Source organism: Lithobates pipiens, unplaced genomic scaffold, assembly GCF_037356315.1.
Source record: "Lithobates pipiens isolate NorthernLeopardFrog02 unplaced genomic scaffold, aLitPip1_a1.2 Scaffold_8, whole genome shotgun sequence".
Classification (NCBI taxonomy): domain Eukaryota; kingdom Metazoa; phylum Chordata; class Amphibia; order Anura; family Ranidae; genus Lithobates; species Lithobates pipiens.
The window spans coordinates 372,041,253-372,063,219 of NW_027507903.1; the positions used below are offsets into that span (position 1 = coordinate 372,041,253).

General features: G+C 43.2%; 1 protein-coding gene across 2 annotated transcripts in view; it reads right to left on the minus strand.

The window, feature by feature from the left end:
• Positions 1–21,967, minus strand: part of LCP2 (lymphocyte cytosolic protein 2) — a 398,083-nt gene that overhangs the window by 133,116 nt on the left and 243,000 nt on the right. For both annotated transcript variants that reach the window (XM_077473572.1, XM_077473571.1), the window contains one exon: positions 14,007–14,070. In XM_077473572.1, the coding sequence (XP_077329698.1) occupies positions 14,007–14,070 (64 nt within the window). The remainder of the gene's footprint in view (positions 1–14,006; positions 14,071–21,967) is intronic.

The following is a 21,967-nucleotide window of genomic DNA, read 5'->3' on the forward strand; positions in this document are numbered from 1 at the left end:
ACTTTTTGGGCTAAAAGCAAAATGCTATATGTGGCAAAAAACAAACACTGCACAACACCCTGAACACAACATCCCTACCGTGAAACATGGTGGTGGCAGCATCATGTTGTGGGGATGCATTTCTTCAACAGGGACAGGGAAGCTGATCAGAGTTGATGGGAAGATGGATAGAGCAAAATACAGGGCAATCTTAGAAGAATACTTGTTAGAGACTTGAGACTGGGGCAGAGGTTCACCTTCCAATGGGACAATGACCTTAAACACACAGCCAGAGCTACAATGGAATGGCTTAGATCAAAGCATATTCATGTGTTAGAATGGTCCAGTCAAAGTTCAGATCTAAATCCAATTGAGAATCTGTGGAAAGACTTGAAAATTGCTGTTCACAGATGCACTGCATCTAATCTGACAGAGCTTGAGGTATTTTGCAAAGAATGGGTAAAAATGTTAGTCTCTAGATGTACAAAGCTTGTGGAGACATACCCAAAAAGACAAAGCAAGGCAATTGCAGTGAAAGGAGGTTCCACAAAGTATTGACTCAGGGGGGCAGAAAACAAATGCACACCACACTTTTCAGATATTGATTTGTAAAAAAAAAAAAAAAAAAAAAAAAAAAAAAAAAAAAAAAAAAAAGAAGACCATTTATAATTTTCCTTCCACTGCACAATTATGTGCCACTTGGCGTGACGTGGTGGTCTATCACATAAAATCCCAATAAAATACATTTATGTTTTTAGTTGTAACCTGATTTTTCAAGGGGTATGAATACTTATTCAAGGCACTGTATGTCTATAAATGGGCAGATGTAAATGGACCTACATCCATTTTTACCTAAGTCAGTTTATGTCTAAAGGAAAAAATTGAAAACTTTTGCTTTCTTTTATCTGCTACTTTTTTCCAGTTTTGTGCACAAAAACAGATGTAAACAGCTGTCCTCCATTTACATCCATTATCAGGAAATAAACGTATTCATATTTTTCATTTATGTATACTTTTATTCAGTTTTCATGTACATTCTTATTAGTGTTCATAACAGTATTGATGTCATCAATTGAAAGAACCCTATGCCCTTGTACACACGGTTGGAGAATCCGTCGGAATGTGTCCTATCGGACCGTGTCGTCGGATAATCCGACTGTGTGTGGTATGCATCGGACTGATTCCGTCCGAATCTCTGTCGGACCCAATTTTCCAACATGGAAATATTTCCCGACCAATTGGTTTGATCAGACATACTCCGATCATGTGTAGCGAATTTTGATCGGACCAAGTGCCACGCATGCTCAGATCAAATTCCTACATCAAAGCTATTGGCTACTAGCCTGAATGTAGTCCCATCGTAATGAAATTACGTCATCACGTTCTGAAAGATCGGATTTTTCGACAACTTAGTCCGACCGTGTGTATGCAACAGTTTCGGACACAATCCGTCGGACTAAATCCGACTGACAAAATCCGACGGATTTGGTTGTCAGAATCTCCGACCGTGTGTACAGGGGCTATGACTTTTTCTTCAACAACTGAAAAAAGCAATGTAAAAAAATAATGTACAACCTATTTTTTTTTTTACAGAACTGTTGACCCTTTTGGTCATTCTGATGAATGCTGATTCAGGTTACACCAGTTTACATCAGTTTGTAAATCTGTTTTCAAGTTAAGTTTAGTTAACATCTGTTTTTGGATTCGTTTTTTGTTTTTTTGCATGTCCATTTTTTTTAAATTGTCAGAGACTGGTGATACGTCACAAAAGTATAAACAAATAATATGTTTCTCTTGCCTAAAAATGGACATAAACAGATATAAACAAATGTTTATATCCATTCCGTTTATGCCCAAAAATATGTAAAAGGATGCAGAACTTTTCATTTTTTTCCTGCAAATTTATTCTGACTTACGCTATGTTCACACCTATGCATTGTTTACTGCATTTTGCAGTTTGCAGAAACGTACTACAGTCCATTTAACATGGTTTCCTATGGTACACGTTTACAACTATACGTTATGCAGCCGGTGCATTTTTGGAAATACTTTTTTCCCTGCATTTTCCATGTAATAGACATCAATAGAGTCGCACCAGAAATGCAAGTGTTGCATTTGAGATGCGATTTTATGTGTTTTGCGTTTTGTGGGGTGTTTTTACCTTTAAAAACACTGTATATAGCTGGTTGCTAAGGAGCGGGCCGGGAAGGAATAGGACCGTTTTTTTTGTGTTTTTTTTTAGCGGATCGGTGGCAGCGGAGGAAGAAGACATCACTGGAGGGAGAAGGCAGTAGAGGGAGAAGACATCACTGAAGTGAGAAGACAGTGGGGGAGAAGACCAGAGGAAGAAGACAATGAAAGAAAGAAGACACGTTTGAAGGGGCAACGACAGGGGACATTTTTCATTTTTAAAAAAGGTCAAAAACGGTCTCTTGTTTTTTGTAACACTAGAATGTTTTTTTTGGCAAATGGGTAGGGGTACAATTTCTTAAAGGGGGCTTCCATATTTTGATAAGCCCCCAGCCCACAGACCCCCACAACCACCAGCCAGGGTTGTGGGGAAGAGGCCCTTGTCCCCATCAGCATAAGGACAAGGTGCTTTGGGGTGGGGTGGGGCAGAGCCATGCTGAGGGCATGTGGCCTAGTATATTTCAGGAGGGGGGGGCACTCACTTTTTAAAAAAAGTTTGGTGTCGGGGTGTCCTCTCCAAACCCATACCAGACACAAAGGCGATGGGTGTCCTTTCCAAATCCATACCAGACCTGAAGGGCCTGGTATGGATTTTGGGGGGGGGCTATGCTGTTTTTTTTCACAATTTTTTTTTTTTGCCGGCAATTCTTTTTTTACATTCAGCTGTCAGCAGGAAACCCCGCTGTAAGCTGCTAACTCATTAAGGATGTGGCGGTCGGCTTCCTGGCCTGCTTCTTAGCAACCAGCTATATACAGTGTGTTTACAGTGTCTTTACAGAGACAAAAAAATTAAAAATCCCACAATGCATGAAAACTGCATGCACAAAAGCATCAACAACAAGGATTTAAAAATGCAAAATGCACTGCTCCTCCTTCTGGACGAATCCAACCATGCAGAACCCAGATATTGTCATATTTGTCTGGGCAGTCTCTGCTCATATATGTCATTTGGTATACGGGGAGTGCTGATCTAATAGCTGAGAACCAACCATTGTAGGAGGATGGGGTAGTGAGTTTCCATTTAGGAGATTTGTCCTTCTAGCATAGTAGAATATGTAGAACACCAGCAGCCGAACAGCAGAGAGGTCCTACCCTATGGTGAGTTATAAGGAAGGCATATGTTGAAGAACGGGGCTTGCCAAGATCGGAGGCCTTTAAACTAGATTCTAAGGAGTGTTTTTGCAGGATAGGTGCTTGGGAGAATTAGGTCCTAATAGTGTGCCGAAAATTCTTCTTTCAGGGAGTCATAAGAAATGAATATCCTCGTTAGGAAGTTATCCCTCAATATATGAATAGGGTTGGGCGAACGGTCCGGCCTGAGCATAACTTCGGGCCAAACTTTTTTGTTCGGTTGTTCGGCGAACAGCCGAAAAACAGGTCCTTCGACCGCTTGTTGCCCCCCCCCCAAACTGACCACAATGCATTGCGGCGCTGAACAGTGCACTGCAAGCCCTGATTGGCTGAAGCAGTGAAAGCTTCGGCCAATAAGGACACAGAGCACTTTTAGAGTCATGATTGGACACTGTCATCATGACTTTATCCAATCATGGCTCATTCCCTCCCCACAGTATAAAAGTATTCTTTCAATAGCAGCCATTTTCAGTGTGATATCAGCGTGGAGAGAGTTGGAACAGGGCTCTGTTCAGTGCTATTAGTTAGTGAGTGTGCTATACTGTGCTATTTTGCTTCAGTTGTCAGTGTAGAATATTAGTTTAGTGTCAGTCTAGGGATAGTGTGAGTGTAGTGAGGAGGACCATCATTCAGCTTTGCATGGTGTGCAGCTAGAGTAGGGACAGCTCCGATAGTTTCACTGTAGTGTAGTGAGACCATGTCATTCATACATACATTAGTGTGGAGTAGGTACAGCTCATATAGTTTCAGTGTAGTGTAGTTAGACCATGTCAGTAATCTTGACATTAGTGTATAGCTAGAGTAGGGACAATTCAGATAGCGTCAGTGTATTGATGGGTGAGCAACATCTATTTGATTGCGTTACTGCCAGTTTAACTTCATTTACTTCTGTGTGCGTTACTGCCAGTTTAACGCCATTTACTTCTGTGTGCGTTACTGCTAGTTTAATGGCATATTGTTTTGCGTGCGTTACTGCCAGTTCAATGCCATATAGTTTTGTGCGTTACTACTAGTTTAACGCCATATAGTTCTGAGTGCATTACTGACAGTTTAACGCCATATCATTTTGCGTGCGTTACTGCCAGTTTAACGTCATAAAGTTCTGTGTACCTTACTGCTAGTTTAACGCCATATAATTTTGCGCGTGTTAATGGCAGTTTAATGCCATATAGTTCTGTGTGCGTTACTGCCAGTTTAAAGTCATATAGTTCTGTGCATCACTGTATGCTTGGTGCATTATATTGCAGTATATTATAGTGTCATTTAATGCCATATAGTTTTGTGTGCATTACTGCCAGTTTCACGCCATATAGTTCTGTGTGCATTACTGCCAGTTTAACGGCATGTCGCTTTGCGTGCGTTACTGTCAGTTTAACGCCATATAGTTTTACGTGTGTTACTGCCAGTTTAACGCTATATAGTCCTGTGTGCAATACTGCCAGTTTAACACCATATCGTTCTGTATGCATTACTGCCAGTTTAATGCCATATTGTTTCGTGTGCGTGACAGTGAGTTTAACGCCATATTGTTCTGCGTGCGTTACTGCCAGTTTAACGTCATATAGTTTTGCGTGTGTTACTGGCAATTTAACGCCATATAGTTCTGAGTGCGTTACTGACAGTTTAACGCCATATCATTTTGCGTGCGTTACTGCCAGTTTAACGTCATAAAGTTCTGTGTACCTTACTGCTAGTTTAACGCCATATAGTTTTGCGCGTGTTAATGGCAGTTTAATGCCATATAGTTCTGTGTGCGTTACTGCCAGTTTAAAGTCATATAGTTCTGTGCATCACTGTATGCTTGGTGCATTATATTGCAGTATATTATAGTGTCATTTAATGCCATATAGTTTTGTGTGCATTACTGCCAGTTTCACGCCATATAGTTCTGTGTGCATTACTGCCAGTTTAACGCCATGTCGCTTTGCGTGCGTTACTGTCAGTTTAACGCCATATAGTTTTACGTGTGTTACTGCCAGTTTAACGCTATATAGTCCTGTGTGCAATACTGCCAGTTTAACGCCATATCGTTCTGTATGCATTACTGCCAGTTTAATGCCATATTGTTTCGTGTGCGTGACAGTGAGTTTAACGCCATATTGTTCTGCGTGCGTTACTGCCAGTTTAACGTCATATAGTTTTGCGTGTGTTACTGGCAATTTAACGCCATATTGTTTTGCGTGCGTTACTGCCAGTTTAACGTCATATAGTTTTGCGTACGTTACTGCCAATTTAACGCCATATAGTTTTGCGCGTGTTACTGCCAGTTTAAAGCCATATAGTTCTGTGTGCGTTACTGACAGTTTAAAGCCATATCATTTCATGTGCGTTACAGCCAGTTTAACGCTATATCATTTTGCGTGCGTTACTGCCAGTTTAATGTCATATAGTTCTGGGTGCCTTACTGCCAGTTTAACGCCATATAGTTCTGTGCATCACTGTATGTTTGGCACATTATATTGCAGTATATTATAATGTATCCGTGGAGTGTGTCTGTGTAGTGTGAGTACTCAAATTACAGTGTACCAAACACCTCTATACATTGATTAAAGTGCATCTACGTACACAGATTTCAACTTCTCCTTTCCATTTGCTTATAAGCACTGCCCCCTCCCTCCCAATAATGTTTTAGAGGACAACAAGGAGAGGCAGATGTTCCCTTGGCACTGTAAGGGGGCTAGCAACAAATCTGTCCAAAGACAAATGTGGACGTGGTGGTCAGTCCTCAGGCAGGGCATAATTTCCTCTGTTTAGTGAGTTTGCCATGCTATCCAGCCACAGCATGCAAAGGAGGTGGTGGACTGGCTTACTATATCTTTCTCATCCTTCTCATCCTCTGTCACACAAGTAGAGACAAGTATGCAGTCCTCTGCAGTTGCCAGAATGGATATACCTGCTTCCTTGTCCACATCTATTCCTGCCATAGCCCCAACATCAGCCATTGAGGAGTCAGCTGAGTTATTTGACCACAGCATCAGCCACTTGCACCTTGATGATGCCCAGCCATTACTGGATTTAGAGTAGGCCTTCTGTCGGTACATATGTAGGAAATCCGTGCAAAAATGAACTGTTGCTCATGCCCTTTAATGGTGAGCACCTCTTTTATTGTCTCTCTGGACAACTTTATTAAGGATATTAAAGGAGTCAAAAACAACCTTTTGCCCCAGGCTAAGAGCCTGACTGGAAAAGAGAAAACAAGAGTTCCTTTTATTGTTCTCAGTCCTCTAACGCCAAAGCCAAGCAGTTTCACCCCAAGTCTTGGACTCCCAAAGTCTACAAGCCCATGGGTAAGTTCTCCTTGCAAACCTTTCAAAATGGAAAGGTTTTAAAAACAAAAGTTTCAGGGTTTCTACTCAAACCTACTCACTGTCCCTCAAGCACTTCAATACCAGACACTTTCACCCCCTTGTTCAGGCCAATTTTCAGATTTCAGTGCTGTCACACTTTGAATGACAATTATTCAGGCATGTAACACTGTACCCAAAGTACATTTTTAATATTTTTTGAGACAGATGGAGCTTTTGATAGTATTTAACCACTTCAATACCAGGCACTTAGAAACCTTCCTGCCCAAGCCAATTTTCAGCTTTCAGAGCTGTAGCAATTTAAATGACAATTGCGCAGTCATACAACATTGTACTAAAAACAAATTTTTTATAATTTTTTCCCACAAATAGAGCTTTCTTTTGGTGGTATTTGATCACATCTGCGATTTTTTTTTTTGTGCAACAAATAAAAAAAGACCAAATAAAAAAAAAAAAAAAAAAAAAAGTTTTTCTTTGTTTCTGTAATTTTTTTTGTAAATAAGTGTTTTCTTCTTCAATGATGGCCACTGATATGGCTGCACTGACGGGCACTGATAAGGCGGCACTGATGGCACCAATGAGGTGGTACTGATGAGGTGGCACTGAGGGGCACTGATGATGGGCGCTGATAGGCAGCACTGATGGGCACGGATAGGTGGCACTGGTATGTGGCACTGATGGGCACCCATAGGCGGCACTGATGGGTACTTATGGGTGGCTTTGATGGGTATTTATGGGTGGCACTGATAGTGGAAGGATGGGCACTGATGGGCACTGATAGGTGGGCACTGATGAGCACGGATGGGCACTGATAGGTGGCACTGGTATGTGGCACTGATGGGCACCCATAGGTGGCACTGATGGGTACTTATGGGTGGCACTGATGGGTACTTATGGATGGCACTGATAGGTGGCACGGATGGGCACTGATAGGTGGGCACTGATGGGCACAGATGGGCACTGACAGGTGGCACTGTTGGACACTGATGGGTAGCACTGATGACACTGATGGATGGCATTGCTGGGTATCACTAATTTTATTTTGTACATGATAGTGCCAGTCAGTGCCCATTTGTGGGCACTGATTGGCACTGATTGGGCACATTGGGCACATGTGGATGGCCATGGGTTACATACCTGGCCATCCACATGTTGCCCACATCCCTGGTGGTCCTAGGGGCTTCCCTGGTGGTCCAGTGTGGGCATCCGAGGGGGGGCTGCACTGATAAACAATCAGTGCAGACCCCCCGCTGTCAGGAGAGCCAGCAATCGGCTCTCCTCTTCTCGCATCTGTCAGACTCGAGTGAGGAAAAGTCTATTAATGGCTTTTCCTGTTTACATCGTGATCAGCCATGATTGGACGCGACTAATCAGGTGGTAAAGAGCCTCTGCCAGAGGCTCTTTACCGAGATCGGTGGAGCGGTATGTCAGACTGACACACCACTCCACCAATTACCGCAATGCACGTCCCCACGGGCGCGCGGCAGCATGTTATCCTGAAGGACGTTATATGAAGCCCAGTAGGATAACAGAACCACTTCCCGGATGTCAATCTACTATTAACCTGGCAGGAAGGGGTTAATCACCACTGCATTTTTTATTTTTTGCTATATAAAAGAAAAAATACTGAACATTTTGAAAAATAAAAACATTTAGACCAAACGTTAATCTGCTAAATTTCTTTGATAAAAAATAAGCCAATTCAGTGCATACTATTTATTCTGTGTAAAAGTTATAGAGTCTACAAGCTACGGTACATATATTTGAAAATTGTCAGTATATAATAATAATAAATAATCAGTCCTAATGTACTGACTACCTATCTAATTTTTTAAGGCCCTAAAATGGCAGGACAGTATAAATACCCCCCAAATGACCCCTTTTTGGAAAGTTGACTCCTCGTCGTATTTTATAAGAGGCATGGTGAACTTTTTAAAGTTATAATTTTTTCCCACAGTCCTTTTGGAAAATGAAGAATTAAAAAAAAAAAGTATTTTCTTTCACAAATTTTTTTTTTACACAAAGTTCTCAATTTATAAGATGTTTCTAACACACAGCATGAACATAGTTAGAATTATACCCCAAAATACATTTTGGCACTCCTCCTGAGTATGGCATTCGCGGGTTTGTACTCCAAATCCAAATCAAACAATGAGAGCTCCCCACTGCTCTCACTTGTGTAAAAACCTTTTTGGACATGGCTGGCTCTGAAAACACCATACTGCTGTGATGGTGGCACTGGGGCAGATGTGGTTGAATCAGAGCAATGATGACGGCTGCATGGTGTGCTTAATCGAGACACTGATGAGGCTGCACTGGTGTGGCTGATCGGAACACAAATGAGGCTGCGCTGGCATAGATGATCTGGACACTGATAAGGATGCACTAGTGTGTCTGTTCAAGACACTGATGAGGCTGCCATGGCGGGACAGATTAGGACACTGATGAGGCTGCCATGGCGGGGTAGATTAGGACACTGATGAGGCTGCACTGGCGTGTCTTCTCCAGCTGTTCTCCTACAATGCACGTGAATGATGCCTGCATGTTTTTAGCCCCTGAATTCATAACTTTACATTTATCAACCTTATTATTTGCCAAATAGCTGCCCAATTGAATTGTGTATAGGGGTTCTAAGTTGGAGACCTTCTGTAGGAACATAATTCCACTACATACCTTGCATTTGCAAATACTGAAATAGTACTTTTTACCCTAAACTCTATGGGGGTTATTTACGAAAGGTAAATCCACTTTGCACTGAAAGTGCACTTGGAAGTGAAGTCGCTCTAAATCTAAGGGGTAGATCTGAAATGAGTGGAAGCACTACTGATTTTATCATCCAATCATGTACAAGCTAAAATGCTGTTTTTTATTTTCCTTGCATGTCCCCCTCGGATTTACAGTGACTTTACTTCCAAGTGCACTTGTGCAAAGTGGATTTTCCTTTTGTAAATAACCCCCTATATCTCTTATAAAATAGGTTAAAAGCAAGGGTCACTACACTAATCCTTCGAGTACATTAATAACTAAGACCATTCTGTGTATGAATTATTAATCAATACTCACTGAATACAGTCTTTTAGCTAGTTTTCTATCTATCTACAGGCTGAAGTTTCCAATCTTTTACACTTTAAATTACACATTAGCCATGCATGTGGAACTGTATCAAATGCTATTGCACAGATCAAATGCTATTGCATAGATCAAATAGGCTATAGTTTTCAACCACTCTTTTGTCTAGGTTTTTGCTTGCTTTCTCACCAAAAAAAAGCAGGGTTTATTTGACAACTTTGCTCTTTTGAATTCATGCTAACAATTGCTTATAATAATAGTTTTGATGCAAAAGCTCCCAAAAATGTGCAGACTGAAAGGGAAAATATTTAAAAAAAAAAGACAGAAATCAAGAGAAAAAATAAATGAAAACATATTTTAAAAACGGATAGTAAAGCTTCCAAAGTAGAGAAGAAATCACTTACACCAAAAAAATCATCAGTCAAAATTTCAACAGAAGCCCAACTCAAGTTGTGAAAACTCCACTTTTTCAAATCCCACTTTTTTACAATCCCTATGTTGGCAAGCTTAGTGTGAGTTGAACACATAGTTATGATAGCCCTTCTCTGAAAAGTCCTTTTGCACACAGGTTTGTGTCACCCCAAACTGATCATCAAAAACATAACTATTTGTTAGTTTATTAGACTCACGGCTCGTACACACGATCAGAATTATGATCGGAAAAAGGTCTAATGGTTTTCCCGACGGAATTTCGCTCAAGCTGTCTTGCCTACACACGGTCACACCAAATTCCGGCCGCCAAGAACGCAGTGACGTACAATACGTACGACGTGACTAAAAAAAGGAAGTTCAGTAGCCAATAGCTTCCGTCTCATAGTTGACTCTGATCAAGCTTGAGTTTTTGGCCGTCGGAATTGCATACATACGATCGGAATTTCCGATAGAAAGTTTTTCCAATGGGAAAATTGAGAACATGCTCTCAAATTTTTGCTGGCGGGAATTCGGCCAGCTAAATTCCAATGGAGCCTACACATGGTCGCATTTTCGATGAAAAGCTCTCATCAGTCTTTTGCTGGCCGAAATTCCGATTGTGTGCACGCGGCATTAGATGTTGCAAAAGTGGGGAGGAAATCAGTTTAAAGGCTAAAGAACTACAAGAAAGAAAGAAAGGAGTATTCTGAGTGGATGGTAGACTCTGGGACCAAAATATAAAGTCAAGCTAAAAACAAAGGCATAAGTTATAGAATAATACTCATCTGGAGAACTAAGAAATGTAAAGAATGTATACAGTATGTTTCTCTACCAATTTTAACGTGAAATGCTGATTTTGAAACTTGTTGATTTTATACAATAATATACAGGTATGTACTGTATACACAGTATATATACACACACATACAGTGGTGTGAAAAAGTGTTTGCCCCCTTCCTCATTTCCTGTTCCTTTGCATGTTTGTCACACTTAAGTGTTTCGGAACATCAAACCAATTTAAACAATAGTCAAGGACAACACAAGTAAACACAAAATGCAATTTGTAAATGAAGGTGTTTATTATTAAAGGTGAAAAAAAATCCAAACCATCATGGCCCTGTGTGAAAAAGTGATTGCCCCCCATTGTTAAAACATACTATAACTGTGGTTGTCCACACCTGAGTTCAATTTCTCTAGCCACACCCAGGCCTGATTATTGCCACACCTGTTCACAATCAAGGCATCACTTAAATAGGAGCTGCTTGACACAGTAAGGTCCACCAGAAGATCCTTAAAAGCTACACATCATGCCGAGACCCAAAGAATTTCAGGAACAATTGAGAAAGAAAGTAATTGAGATCTATCAGTCTGGAAAGGGTTATAAAGCCATTTCCAAAGCTTTGGGAATCCAGCGAACCACAGTGAGAGCCATTATCCACAAATGGCGAAGACATGGAACAGTGGTGAACCTTCCCAGGAGTGGCCGGCCGCCCAAAATTACCCCAAGAGCGCAGCGACGACTCATCCAAGAGGTCACAAAAGACCCCACAACAACGTCCAAGGAACTGCAGACCTCACTTGCCTCAGTTAATGTCAGCGTTCATGCCTCCACCATCAGGAAAAGACTGGGCAAAAATGGCCTGCATGGCAGAGTTCCAAGGAGAAAACCACTGCTGAGCAAAAAGAACATCAAAGCTCGTCTCAATTTCTCCACAACACATCTTGATGATCCCCAAGACTTTTGGGACAACATTCTGTGGACCGATGAGACAAAAGTGGAACTCTTTGGAAGGTGTGTGTCCAAGTATATCTGGCGTAGAAGGAACACTGCATTTCATAAAAAGAACATTATACCAACAGTAAAATATGGTGGTGGTAGTGTGATGGTCTGGGGCTGTTTTGCTGCTTCAGGACCTGGAAGACTTGCCGTGATAAAAGGAACTATGAATTCTGCTGTCTACCAAGAGATCCTGAAGGAGAATGTCCGACCATCTGTTCGTGTACTCAAGCTGAAACGAACTTGGGTTCTGCAGCAGGACAATGATCCTAAACACACCAGCAAGTCCACCACCGAATGGCTGAAGAAAAACAAAATGAAGACTTTGGAGTGGCCTAGCCAAAGTCCTGACCTGAATCCTATTGAGATGTTGTGGTATGACCTTAAAAAGGCCGTTCATGCTCGAAAACCCTCTAATGTAACTGAATTAGGACAATTCTGCAAAGATGAGTGGGCCAAAATTCCTCCAGGACGCTGTAAAAGCCTCATTGCACGTTAACGCAAACGCTTGGTTGCAGTTGTTGCTGCTAAGGGTGGCCCAACCAGTTATTCGGTTTAGGGGGCAATCACTTTTTCACACAGGGCCATGATGGTTTGGATTTTTTTTCACCTTTAATAATAAACACCTTCATTTACAAATTGCATTTTGTGTTTACTTGTGTTGTCCTTGACTATTGTTTAAATTGGTTTGATGTTCCGAAACACTTAAGTGTGACAAACATGCAAAGGAACAGGAAATGAGGAAGGGGGCAAACACTTTTTCACACCACTGTACATACACACACCAGTTCTCAAAAGTGTCACTCCCCTGCTCACATTTGGCAAGTGGATATAAGCTGAGGGTGGGTAGAGGGTGGAGCCTTATCAGAGGGGCTGGGAGGGATTTGCCAGCGGCAGGTCAGGTTGAAAGGGAGACAATTTCCCCCCATCAAACGGCTAGGAAACTGTACGGAAGGGAGAGGAGGGGAGGAGGAGAGCTAGTCGGATCACGCAGAGAGGGGAACTCCTTCTGTGACAGAGCTTGGAGTTGAAATGCTGGACACTGTAAAACCAACTCCGGCCTCCTGGACCAGCTCCTGTGATAGGCAGCAGACTGGACCAATGCTGGGAAATTGAAGTAGTGTGATGTCTATCATAGGAGCCGGTCCAGGAGGAGGGACTTTGTTTGACAGCAGCTGGCATCCTCTCTCTATGTGTGATCCGGCCAGCTTCACAGCATAGGGAACACCTCCGTAATGTTTTTTTTGTTGCCTGTGCCTCTGTTCAGAAGATTTTGCCTCACTTTCTGTGACAATTGGATTTTGAACAATTTGGGTTGTTGTGGAAACAAGGATTGCTGATAAAGCTTCAGTGGAGACACCTTTATCCCATGATAACCCTTACAGGAGTGAACTTCCCTTCCTAGGGGTAGATTTCCTCTTACTTCCTGTTGTCTCCCTCCATTTGTAAGTATGTGCCATCATTTGTAAGTCAGATGTTTGTAACTCAGGGACTTCTTGTACACCTAATAATATAATCTGTTATCGGTGTAGAAGAATAACTAAAAACAGAAAAATGTGTTTCTATTAAAAGTTACGCTAATGCTTTCACACAGGCCAGAAATAAATATATCACGATTACTTCTACTGTAGATAATTGTTTGTGGTGTAAGAGGTTAAATTCAAGAGCTCCCACGTGTATAAACACAAAGTAGAAAGCACAGATACATCCAGAAAAAGCAGCTAATGCCTTTGACCCATTTTGCACCAGCAGGTGCTTAATCATAAAGCCATCAAGATGAGGAGGCTTAACGTGTTTCCCACACAAAGTGCTTGGTTGAAAGGTCTACTTTGAGTTTGTACTGTGTTTGAAACATGTCAAGGCACTTTATTTTTGTACTTGTATACACTGTGTTCTGCATCAATATTATTCTACCAGTAAGCAGCACTTTTCTTTGCATTGTTCTGCACTTAGACCAAACAAGATCTGAGACCTGGGAGAGACTCCTGCGAGTAAGGTAAGGTGGGACCAACTCCCTTGCAGTAGCAGTAATTTTTTTGGTTACACGTGTTAAAAATAATACAAAGTACTCTTGGTTTTTTTGAAACACCAGGATAAGTCTTCCTGATTATTATTTGAGAGTTTAAAGAATATAAATAACATACGGCATCTTGCTTGCTTTGGAATGATATGGTCCTCTTGACTCAATGATGATTGGACACCTGGAAACTGTAGAAACCATATGAATAAAAAGTTTTATTAGTGTAAGAATTGAATTTGTTTTTACAACAGATAAATTATGTCATTATTATAATATTCATACTGTTTAATGTTTAACAAAGCTGACATTAAGCAAAGTGGCCACATATATGTGTATTAGATCCCTTTCACACTGAAGGCATTTTTCATGCGTTTTAGCACTAGAAATAGTGCCTGTAAAGCACCTGAAAACTGCCTCCCATGCCTCCCCAGTGTGAAAGCCTGAGTGCAAAAAGTGCTGCAAGCAGCATCTTTGGGGCGGTGTAGGAGCGCTGTATACAGCGCTCCAACACCGCCCATGCCCATTGGAATGCACGAGAAACACTTCCGAACTGCCTGAAAAGCTTTTCAGAAGCGCTGCTACATGGGAAGTTTTCACCCTTTCTTTAGCCGCTAGCGGGGGGTTTAAAGCATCCCGCTAGTGGGCGAAAAGTGCGCTAAAACGATGGTAAAGTGCAGTTAAAACTTCTCCTATAACTCAGGTGGAAACTGATTAGAAGTACTGGTGGGACCCAAGGGGTCTGATCAGGACCCATATGACAAAGACTTGGGGGGTACACTCTAGCAATGCATTACATTAAAGATGGTGCTTATATAAACAGAACAAAACATTATAGTTATACAAGCTGTACACTCACTACTTTACATTGTAGCAAAGTGTAATTTCTTCAGTATTGTCACATTAAAAGATATAATAAAATATTTACAAAACTGTGAGGGTGTACTCATTTTTGTGAGATACTGCAGGTCACTATGTAATTAAAGAGAATGGCATACAGTAACCTCCCCTACACAATCACTTCTAAATACATCCTTGTTCAAGTTTTAGCATGCATACTGTTCATACTGCATACTGTTCAAACTTGAATGGGCTGCCCTACATGGGACAAACACCACAAAGTAGCTCAAAAACCTTTTTGGTCATAGATCGTTGTGCACTTTTTCAGTGTGCATTTTCCTCCTCCGGGCCTGTCATCATAAGGGGGCGGGGTCACCATGTGACATTGCCCAGTGACCCTGCCCCTTGTCCCTATATAAGTCGCTGCACAACGCGTCCCTGTCATTGCGGCCAGAGAGAGCGTTGAGTCAACATCTCAAGGAAGAAGAAGAGAAGGCGGCGGCGACGACGACAGAAGACCGGGCCACCGCTAGCAAAAGAGCTGGAAGAAGAAAGCGGAGGCCCGGCAAGAAGAACCAAAGAGGGGGACAAGACCCCGAAGAGGGGAACAAGACCCCCGAAGTCAGAAGAAGACCCCCGGACGGCGGCGGTGATGAAGAAAAAAGCCGGGCTCCTCTGCTAGTAAAAGAGCTAGCAGAAGATAGCGGAGGAGTCCGGCGAGAAGACCCCCTAAGATGGAAGAAGACCCTGGAGCTGTGCAATAAATTATTTTAAAACCTTGTGTTGTGTTTTATTTAAAAATTTTTCACCAGGTGAATGGGTAGGGGTACATTGTACCCCATACTCATTCACATAGTGTGGGGGGGCCATTATCTGGGAACCCCCTTATTATTATTCCAATAAGCCCCCCACCGGCAGACCCCGACAACCAACGGCCAGGGTTGTTAGGAAGAGGCCCTTGTCCTCATCAACATGGGGACAAGGTGCTTTGGGGTGGGGGGGGCGCAGGGCCCCCCTTACCCAAAGCACCCCCCCATGTTGAGGGCATGCAGCCTGGTATGGCTCAGGAGGGAGGGGGCCGCTCGCTCATCCCCACCCCCCTTGCTGACCGACCGGGCTGTGTGCTCGGATAAGGGCCTGATATGGGCTTTGGGGGGGACCCCCATGCCGTTTTTTCTTTCTAAGTCCACCGGACTTTTGGGGAAAAAAAGTCCGCCGGGGGCCCACACACAGGCGGACCATAGTCTGATCGTGTGTATGCGGCATAAGTTAAATTGTTCTTGAAAACCTCCAATTGCCAGTAGGGATGGGCGAACTGTTCACCCGGCGGTCGTTTTGCGGCGAATTTTGCGTGTTCGCAATTCGCCTGATCGGCAGACTATTGCCACTGTTTGCCCGGTGGACATATGTGTTTACAGTGTGAAAGAACTTTGACCCATGATGACACATCCATCATGGGGTACAGGACAGCCAATGGAGACATTTCAGCACATGGACAATTGGACATTCCCCCTAACTTATAAATAGACCTTATCTGATGGCCATTTTACATTCTTTCTTGTGTCATTATAGGGAGAGGTTGCTGTGTGGAGCAGGGAGAGACTGCAGTGACACAATTCGCTATCTATTAGGTCCATAAAAGTCCTTTTAAGGACTGGTATGGTATAGGTGTAGTACAGGATATAGGGTTGAGTGCACTGCTGTGCAAGTGATTGTTGCAGCAGCCTGTCTTTTGTCAGTGCAGAGAGGGACAGGACGCTGTGTGCAGCCGGGACAGTCAGTTTAATCACTAGCTGTTACTATTAGGTCCACAAAGGTCCCTTGAAGGACTGGTATTGGTGTACAGTATATAGGGTTCAGTACACTGCTGTGCTTGTGATTGGAGCAGCCTGTCTTTTGTCAGTGCAGCAGGGACAGCGAGTTTAATCACTAGCTGTTACTATTAGGTCCACAAAGGTCCTTTTAAGGACTGGTATGGTATAGGTGTAGTACAGTATATAGGGTTGTACACGTATAATATACTTTCTTCCAAATATAGAAAGAATATTATACTTGACTGCTGCCCTATTCTGCAGCAGTCCTTTATCAGTGTAGGGACTGAGGTACAGTCTGCACATCACTAGCTACTCGGTTCACAAAGGTCCTTGTAAGGACTGGTATAGCTGTACAATATATAGGGTGCTGGTGCACTGCTGCTGACCGCTGCCCTATTCTGCAGTGGTCCTTTATCGGTGTAGGGACTGAGGTACAGTCTGCACATCACTCAATACCTCGCTCCTGACTGACCCGCAGCTTCTCCCCTTGATAAAACGGCACCTAACAGATTATTTCAGACACAATGCCACACCGGACTCAGACCCACTGGCCGTGTGGGAAACACATAAATGCACTATTAGGGGAGATCTGATTGAACTTGGCGCCAGACGTAAAAGAGAATGGGAAGCGGCCATCAAAAAACTGATAGAACAGATTAGCACTCTAGAAATACTGCACAAGCAATCCCAGCGTCAGCCAAGCAGCTGCTAAATGCCAAGAAAGAATTGCAACAAATATTTGACTTGAAAGCTAAACGCCTTCTATTTTTTAAAAAGAAAATATTCTATGAGCCTGGCGAGAGTGCTAAGGGAACATGCCTCCCATATCAACATAACAGACATTAAACAAAAGAATGGGAAGCTTGACGTAACGTCAGAAGCGATAGCTAAGCACTTTCATAACTATTATACAAAGTTGTATAACCTACGTCTATAGCACAAGCAGCCACTTAGTAAAAAGCAGCCTTCCTACCCGTGACGACCCAGACTCAGACAGGCGATCAAACAATTCAAGACGGGCAAAAGCCCAGGCCCGGGCGGCTATTCCTCCACTTATTAGAACACCTTCATGGACATTCTTACAGATCCCCCCAGATCCGCCTTTACCTCCCTGTCCACACCTAGAGCAGTTACCCCAGACTTCCTTGCTGCGCACATTACGGTTATACCAAAAGCGAGCAAAGACCCAGAGGAATGCTCCAGCTATCAGCCAATCTCCCTCTTAAACCTTGACGTCAAATTGTTTGCGAAAGTTTTGGCTACGCGATTGGGCCCGCTTCTCCCTAAATTAATTGGCTTGGAACAGGTGGGGTTCATGCAGGGCAGAGAAGCCAAGGATAACGTAACAAAAGCACTTCTATTGATCCATGAGGCGGGTGTCTGGAACATCGAGGGCCTTCTCCTCTCCACAGATGTGGAGAAGGCATTCAATAGAGTGGCATGGGATTTCATGTTAGCAGTATATGACCATGTTGGGCTGGGTACACGTATGCTCTCATGGATAACCGCTTTATATCAAAACCCATCCGCGAAATTGAAAATTAATGGCACCCTATCACAAAGCATACAAATTACAAATAGGACCAAGCAGGGCTGCCCCCTTTTGCCCCTGTTGTTCATTCTTTCGCTCAAACCCTTCATCAGAACAGTAAATGCAAACCCAGCGATCAGCGGCTTTCGGGTGCAGGACAGGGAGTTCAAACTAGCAGCCTATGCCGACGACCTTTTATTTTTCTTGACCAACCCAACAGTTTCTCTCCCTAACCTGATGAAGGAATTCTCTCAATAGGTTACCTCTCAAATCTAAAGATAATTTATACAAAGTCTGAGGCGTTAAACATTTCCCTACCTGACAAAATTCTTACATTGACAAAAGCAAATTCAACATTCAGATGGGATGACAGCACACTTAAGTACCTAGGGACATGGCTAACCCCACAGGTCCAACTTACCTTTGAAAAAAAAATTACCCACCACTCCTAAAATCGTGCAAAAGAGATCTAAAGAAGTGGAATGTGGGATTTTTTTGTGGTTTGGCCGAGCTGCGATCATCAAGATGGTAATACTACCCAAATTTCTGTACCTGATATGCACACTCCCAGTAAGAGTTCCCCAAAAATTCTTTAAAACCTTGAATTCTGTGGTCCTGAGATTTCTCTGGAATGAAAAGAAACCCAGAATCAGACTGACTAGACTGATGAAGCCTAAGGAACTGGGCGACATCGGTCTGCCAAACTTTAAACATTATTATTGGGCCTCACACATAGCCAGGATGATCGACTGCCATTGCCATGACCACATGAAAGACTGGGTGGCATTAGAGACTAATTTAATCCCGACACCGCTCAGATACGCACCATGGATCCCCTGGAACAGCTCACCATACGACACACGCTGACACCCTTTGACAGGGACCACACTAGAGATTTTAAATTCACTGACCAAGCAAAAACACATCACCACACTCCCAAGCCCCCTGACGCCACTGAAAGGTGACCCAGACTTCGTCTCGGGAGAGCGAAACGCTACGCTTCAAGCCACACCGCAAAGCGCACCCCTACTGGCAGGTGACTGCTTTTCAGGGGACACGTAAAGACTGGTCCTCTATTAAATCAGAGTACAACTTTCCCCATTTATGCCTCTGGACGTATTTCCAAATTCGCAGCTACCTGGGCAAATTCAAATGCCCCCAAGACCTCCACAGGCCCCTGACAACACTAGAAGTGACCTGTCATAACTGAAAACCATTGCCTAAGGCCACCTCAATCCCTTACACATGGCTACAGCACCCTAAGAACACAGAAATGGATGAACACAGGAGGAGGTGGTCAGAGGAGCTGGACACCCCAATATCTGAAAAACAATGGAAGTATGCCTGCATTTTGGCACACAGATGCTCTATGAACATGAGAAGACAAGAAACAAGCTATAAACTATTGTCACACTGGTACAATACCCCTGATAGACTTCATTAGGGATGAGCTTCATGTTCGACTCAAACATTGCCTGTTCGCCTGTTCTGCGAACAGTGAACAATTTGGGTTGTTCGTGGCAAATTCAAAAAGTCTATGGGAGAAATCTAAAGTGCTAATTTTAAAGGCTAATATGCAAGTTATTGTCCTAAAATGTGTTTGGGGACCTGGGTCCTGCCCCAGGGGACATGGATCAATGCAAAAAAAAGTTTTAAAAACTGCAGTTTTTTCGGGAGTAGTGATTTTAATAATGATTAAAATGAAACAGTAAAAGTGTAATATTCCTTTAAATTTTGTACCTGGAGGGTGTCTATAGTATGCCTATACTGAAGGGGCGCAGGAAAAGAGGGGGGGACAAGAGAGCGCCCCCTCCTGAACCGTACCAGGCCACATGCCCTCAACATTGGGTGGATACTTTGGGGGTCTGTGAACCCTCAAAGCACCATGTCCCCATATTGATGGGGACAAGGACCTCATCCCCATAACCCTGGCCGGTGGTTGTGGGGGTCTGCGGGCGGGGGGCTTATCAGAATCTGGAAGCCCCCTTTAACAAGGGGGCCCCCAGATCCTGCCCCCCCCATTTGAAATGGTAAGGGAGTACAAAATGACCCCTACCATTTCACAAAGAAAGTGTAAAAAATTGTTAAATAAGACAAACACACTTTTGAAAAATTCCTTTATTAAAAATAAAAAAATAAAAAAAAGATTTCAGCGGTGGTAATCCACTCTTGCTATCCAGCGATGGATGATCATCTCTCCGGGGTCCAGCGATGGCTGATCTGATCCAGGGACGGGTGATTTTCAGTCCAGTGCAGTCCATCCATGCATCCATCTTCTGTCTCCACTGTCGGAGACACTGCGGGATCCAAGCGCTGATGTTTCTTATATTAGGAGGGCGGGGCCACCCATCACCTGACCCCACCCCCTCTGACGCTAGCGAGGGAAGCCAGGGCTTCCCCCATGACGTATGGGTGACCCTGCCCCCCTCTGATGTAACGGAAACCTGCATTACATCAGAGGGGGGTGGGGTCACCCATACCCATCTAGATCTCTGGACATGGACTTGTAACCTTGAGATTGTTGATATTTTTCCACAATTTTGGTTCTCAAGTCCTCAGACAGTTCTCTTCTCCTCTTTCTGTTGTCCATGCTTAGTGTGGCACACACAGACACACAATGCAAAGACTAAGTCCACCGGACCGCATTATGCCGGACAATTCAATCAAATGTGGGCTCCAGTGGATTTTTTCACCGTAAAGTCAGGCAGACTTAGAAAGTAGTTTTGACTCAAAATTTGTAAGAATGACGCATGCTCAGAAGCAAGTACGAGAAGGAAGCTATTGGCTACTGGTTATTGAACTTCCTTTTTCTAGTCCCGTCGTACGTGCTGTACGTCATCGCATTAGAAATCGCCAGACTTTCGGAGTGTCCGTGTGTGGCCAAGTCCCTCTGTAAGGCCGCGTACACACGGGCGGACTGTTCGCCCAACTTTGTCCGCTGAACAGTGTTTCAGCGGACAGTCCGCTGGTGTGTGGGCTTCAGCAGACAGTTTCAGCGGACAGTCTGACGAACAAAGTTTTTCGGAATTTCCGTAAGACAGTCCGCTGAAACTTGGTTTCAGCGGACAGTCCGCTCGTGTGTAGGCTTGTTCGACAAACTAAGTTTCGCGCATGCTCAGAAAGGATTTACACGGCGAAGGTTGCATTGCAGTGTATTGGACGTCGAATTTCTCGTCCCGTCGTACGTGCCGTTCACGTCATCGCGCACGCTTTCAGCGGACTGTTCGTTCATCGTGTGTGGTCAAGTCCGTTCATGCTAATTTTGAGCGGACTGTTTGTCGGATTGTTTGACGAACAAAGTTGGGCGAACAGTCCGCCCGTGTGTACGCGGCCTTAGAAAGTCCGGCAGATTGTTTGCCGGACTAAGTCTGCCGGATAATTTGATCGTATGTACATGGCATAAGTGAGCCTCTCTCCTTTTTATCTGATTTCAGGTATGATTTTTATATTGTCCACACCTATTACTTGCCCCAGGTGAGTTTAAAGGAGCATCACATGCTTGAAACAATAGTATTTATCCACAATTTTGAAAGGGTGCCAAGAATTTTGACCAGCCCATTTTTGGAATTTTGTGTGACATTATGTCCAACTTGCTTTTTCTCCTCCCTTTTTTTGTTTTGTTCCAATACACACAAAAGGAATAAACATGTGTATAGCAAAACATGTGTTACTGCAATACTTTTCTGTGAGAAATACTTAATTTTCTGGAAAAATTTCTGGGGTGCCAACAATTTTGGCGGTGACTGTATATTTCCTATCACTGTTCTATGAAGAATCATTTGAGTGTTTGATATACTTTTATTGTCTTATTGATACAGTTTTATTGTTTTATCCGAAGAAATTGCAGGGCATGCGACACGTTTTTATACTGCCTAGGATTGGATATACTGTATGTTGACCTTT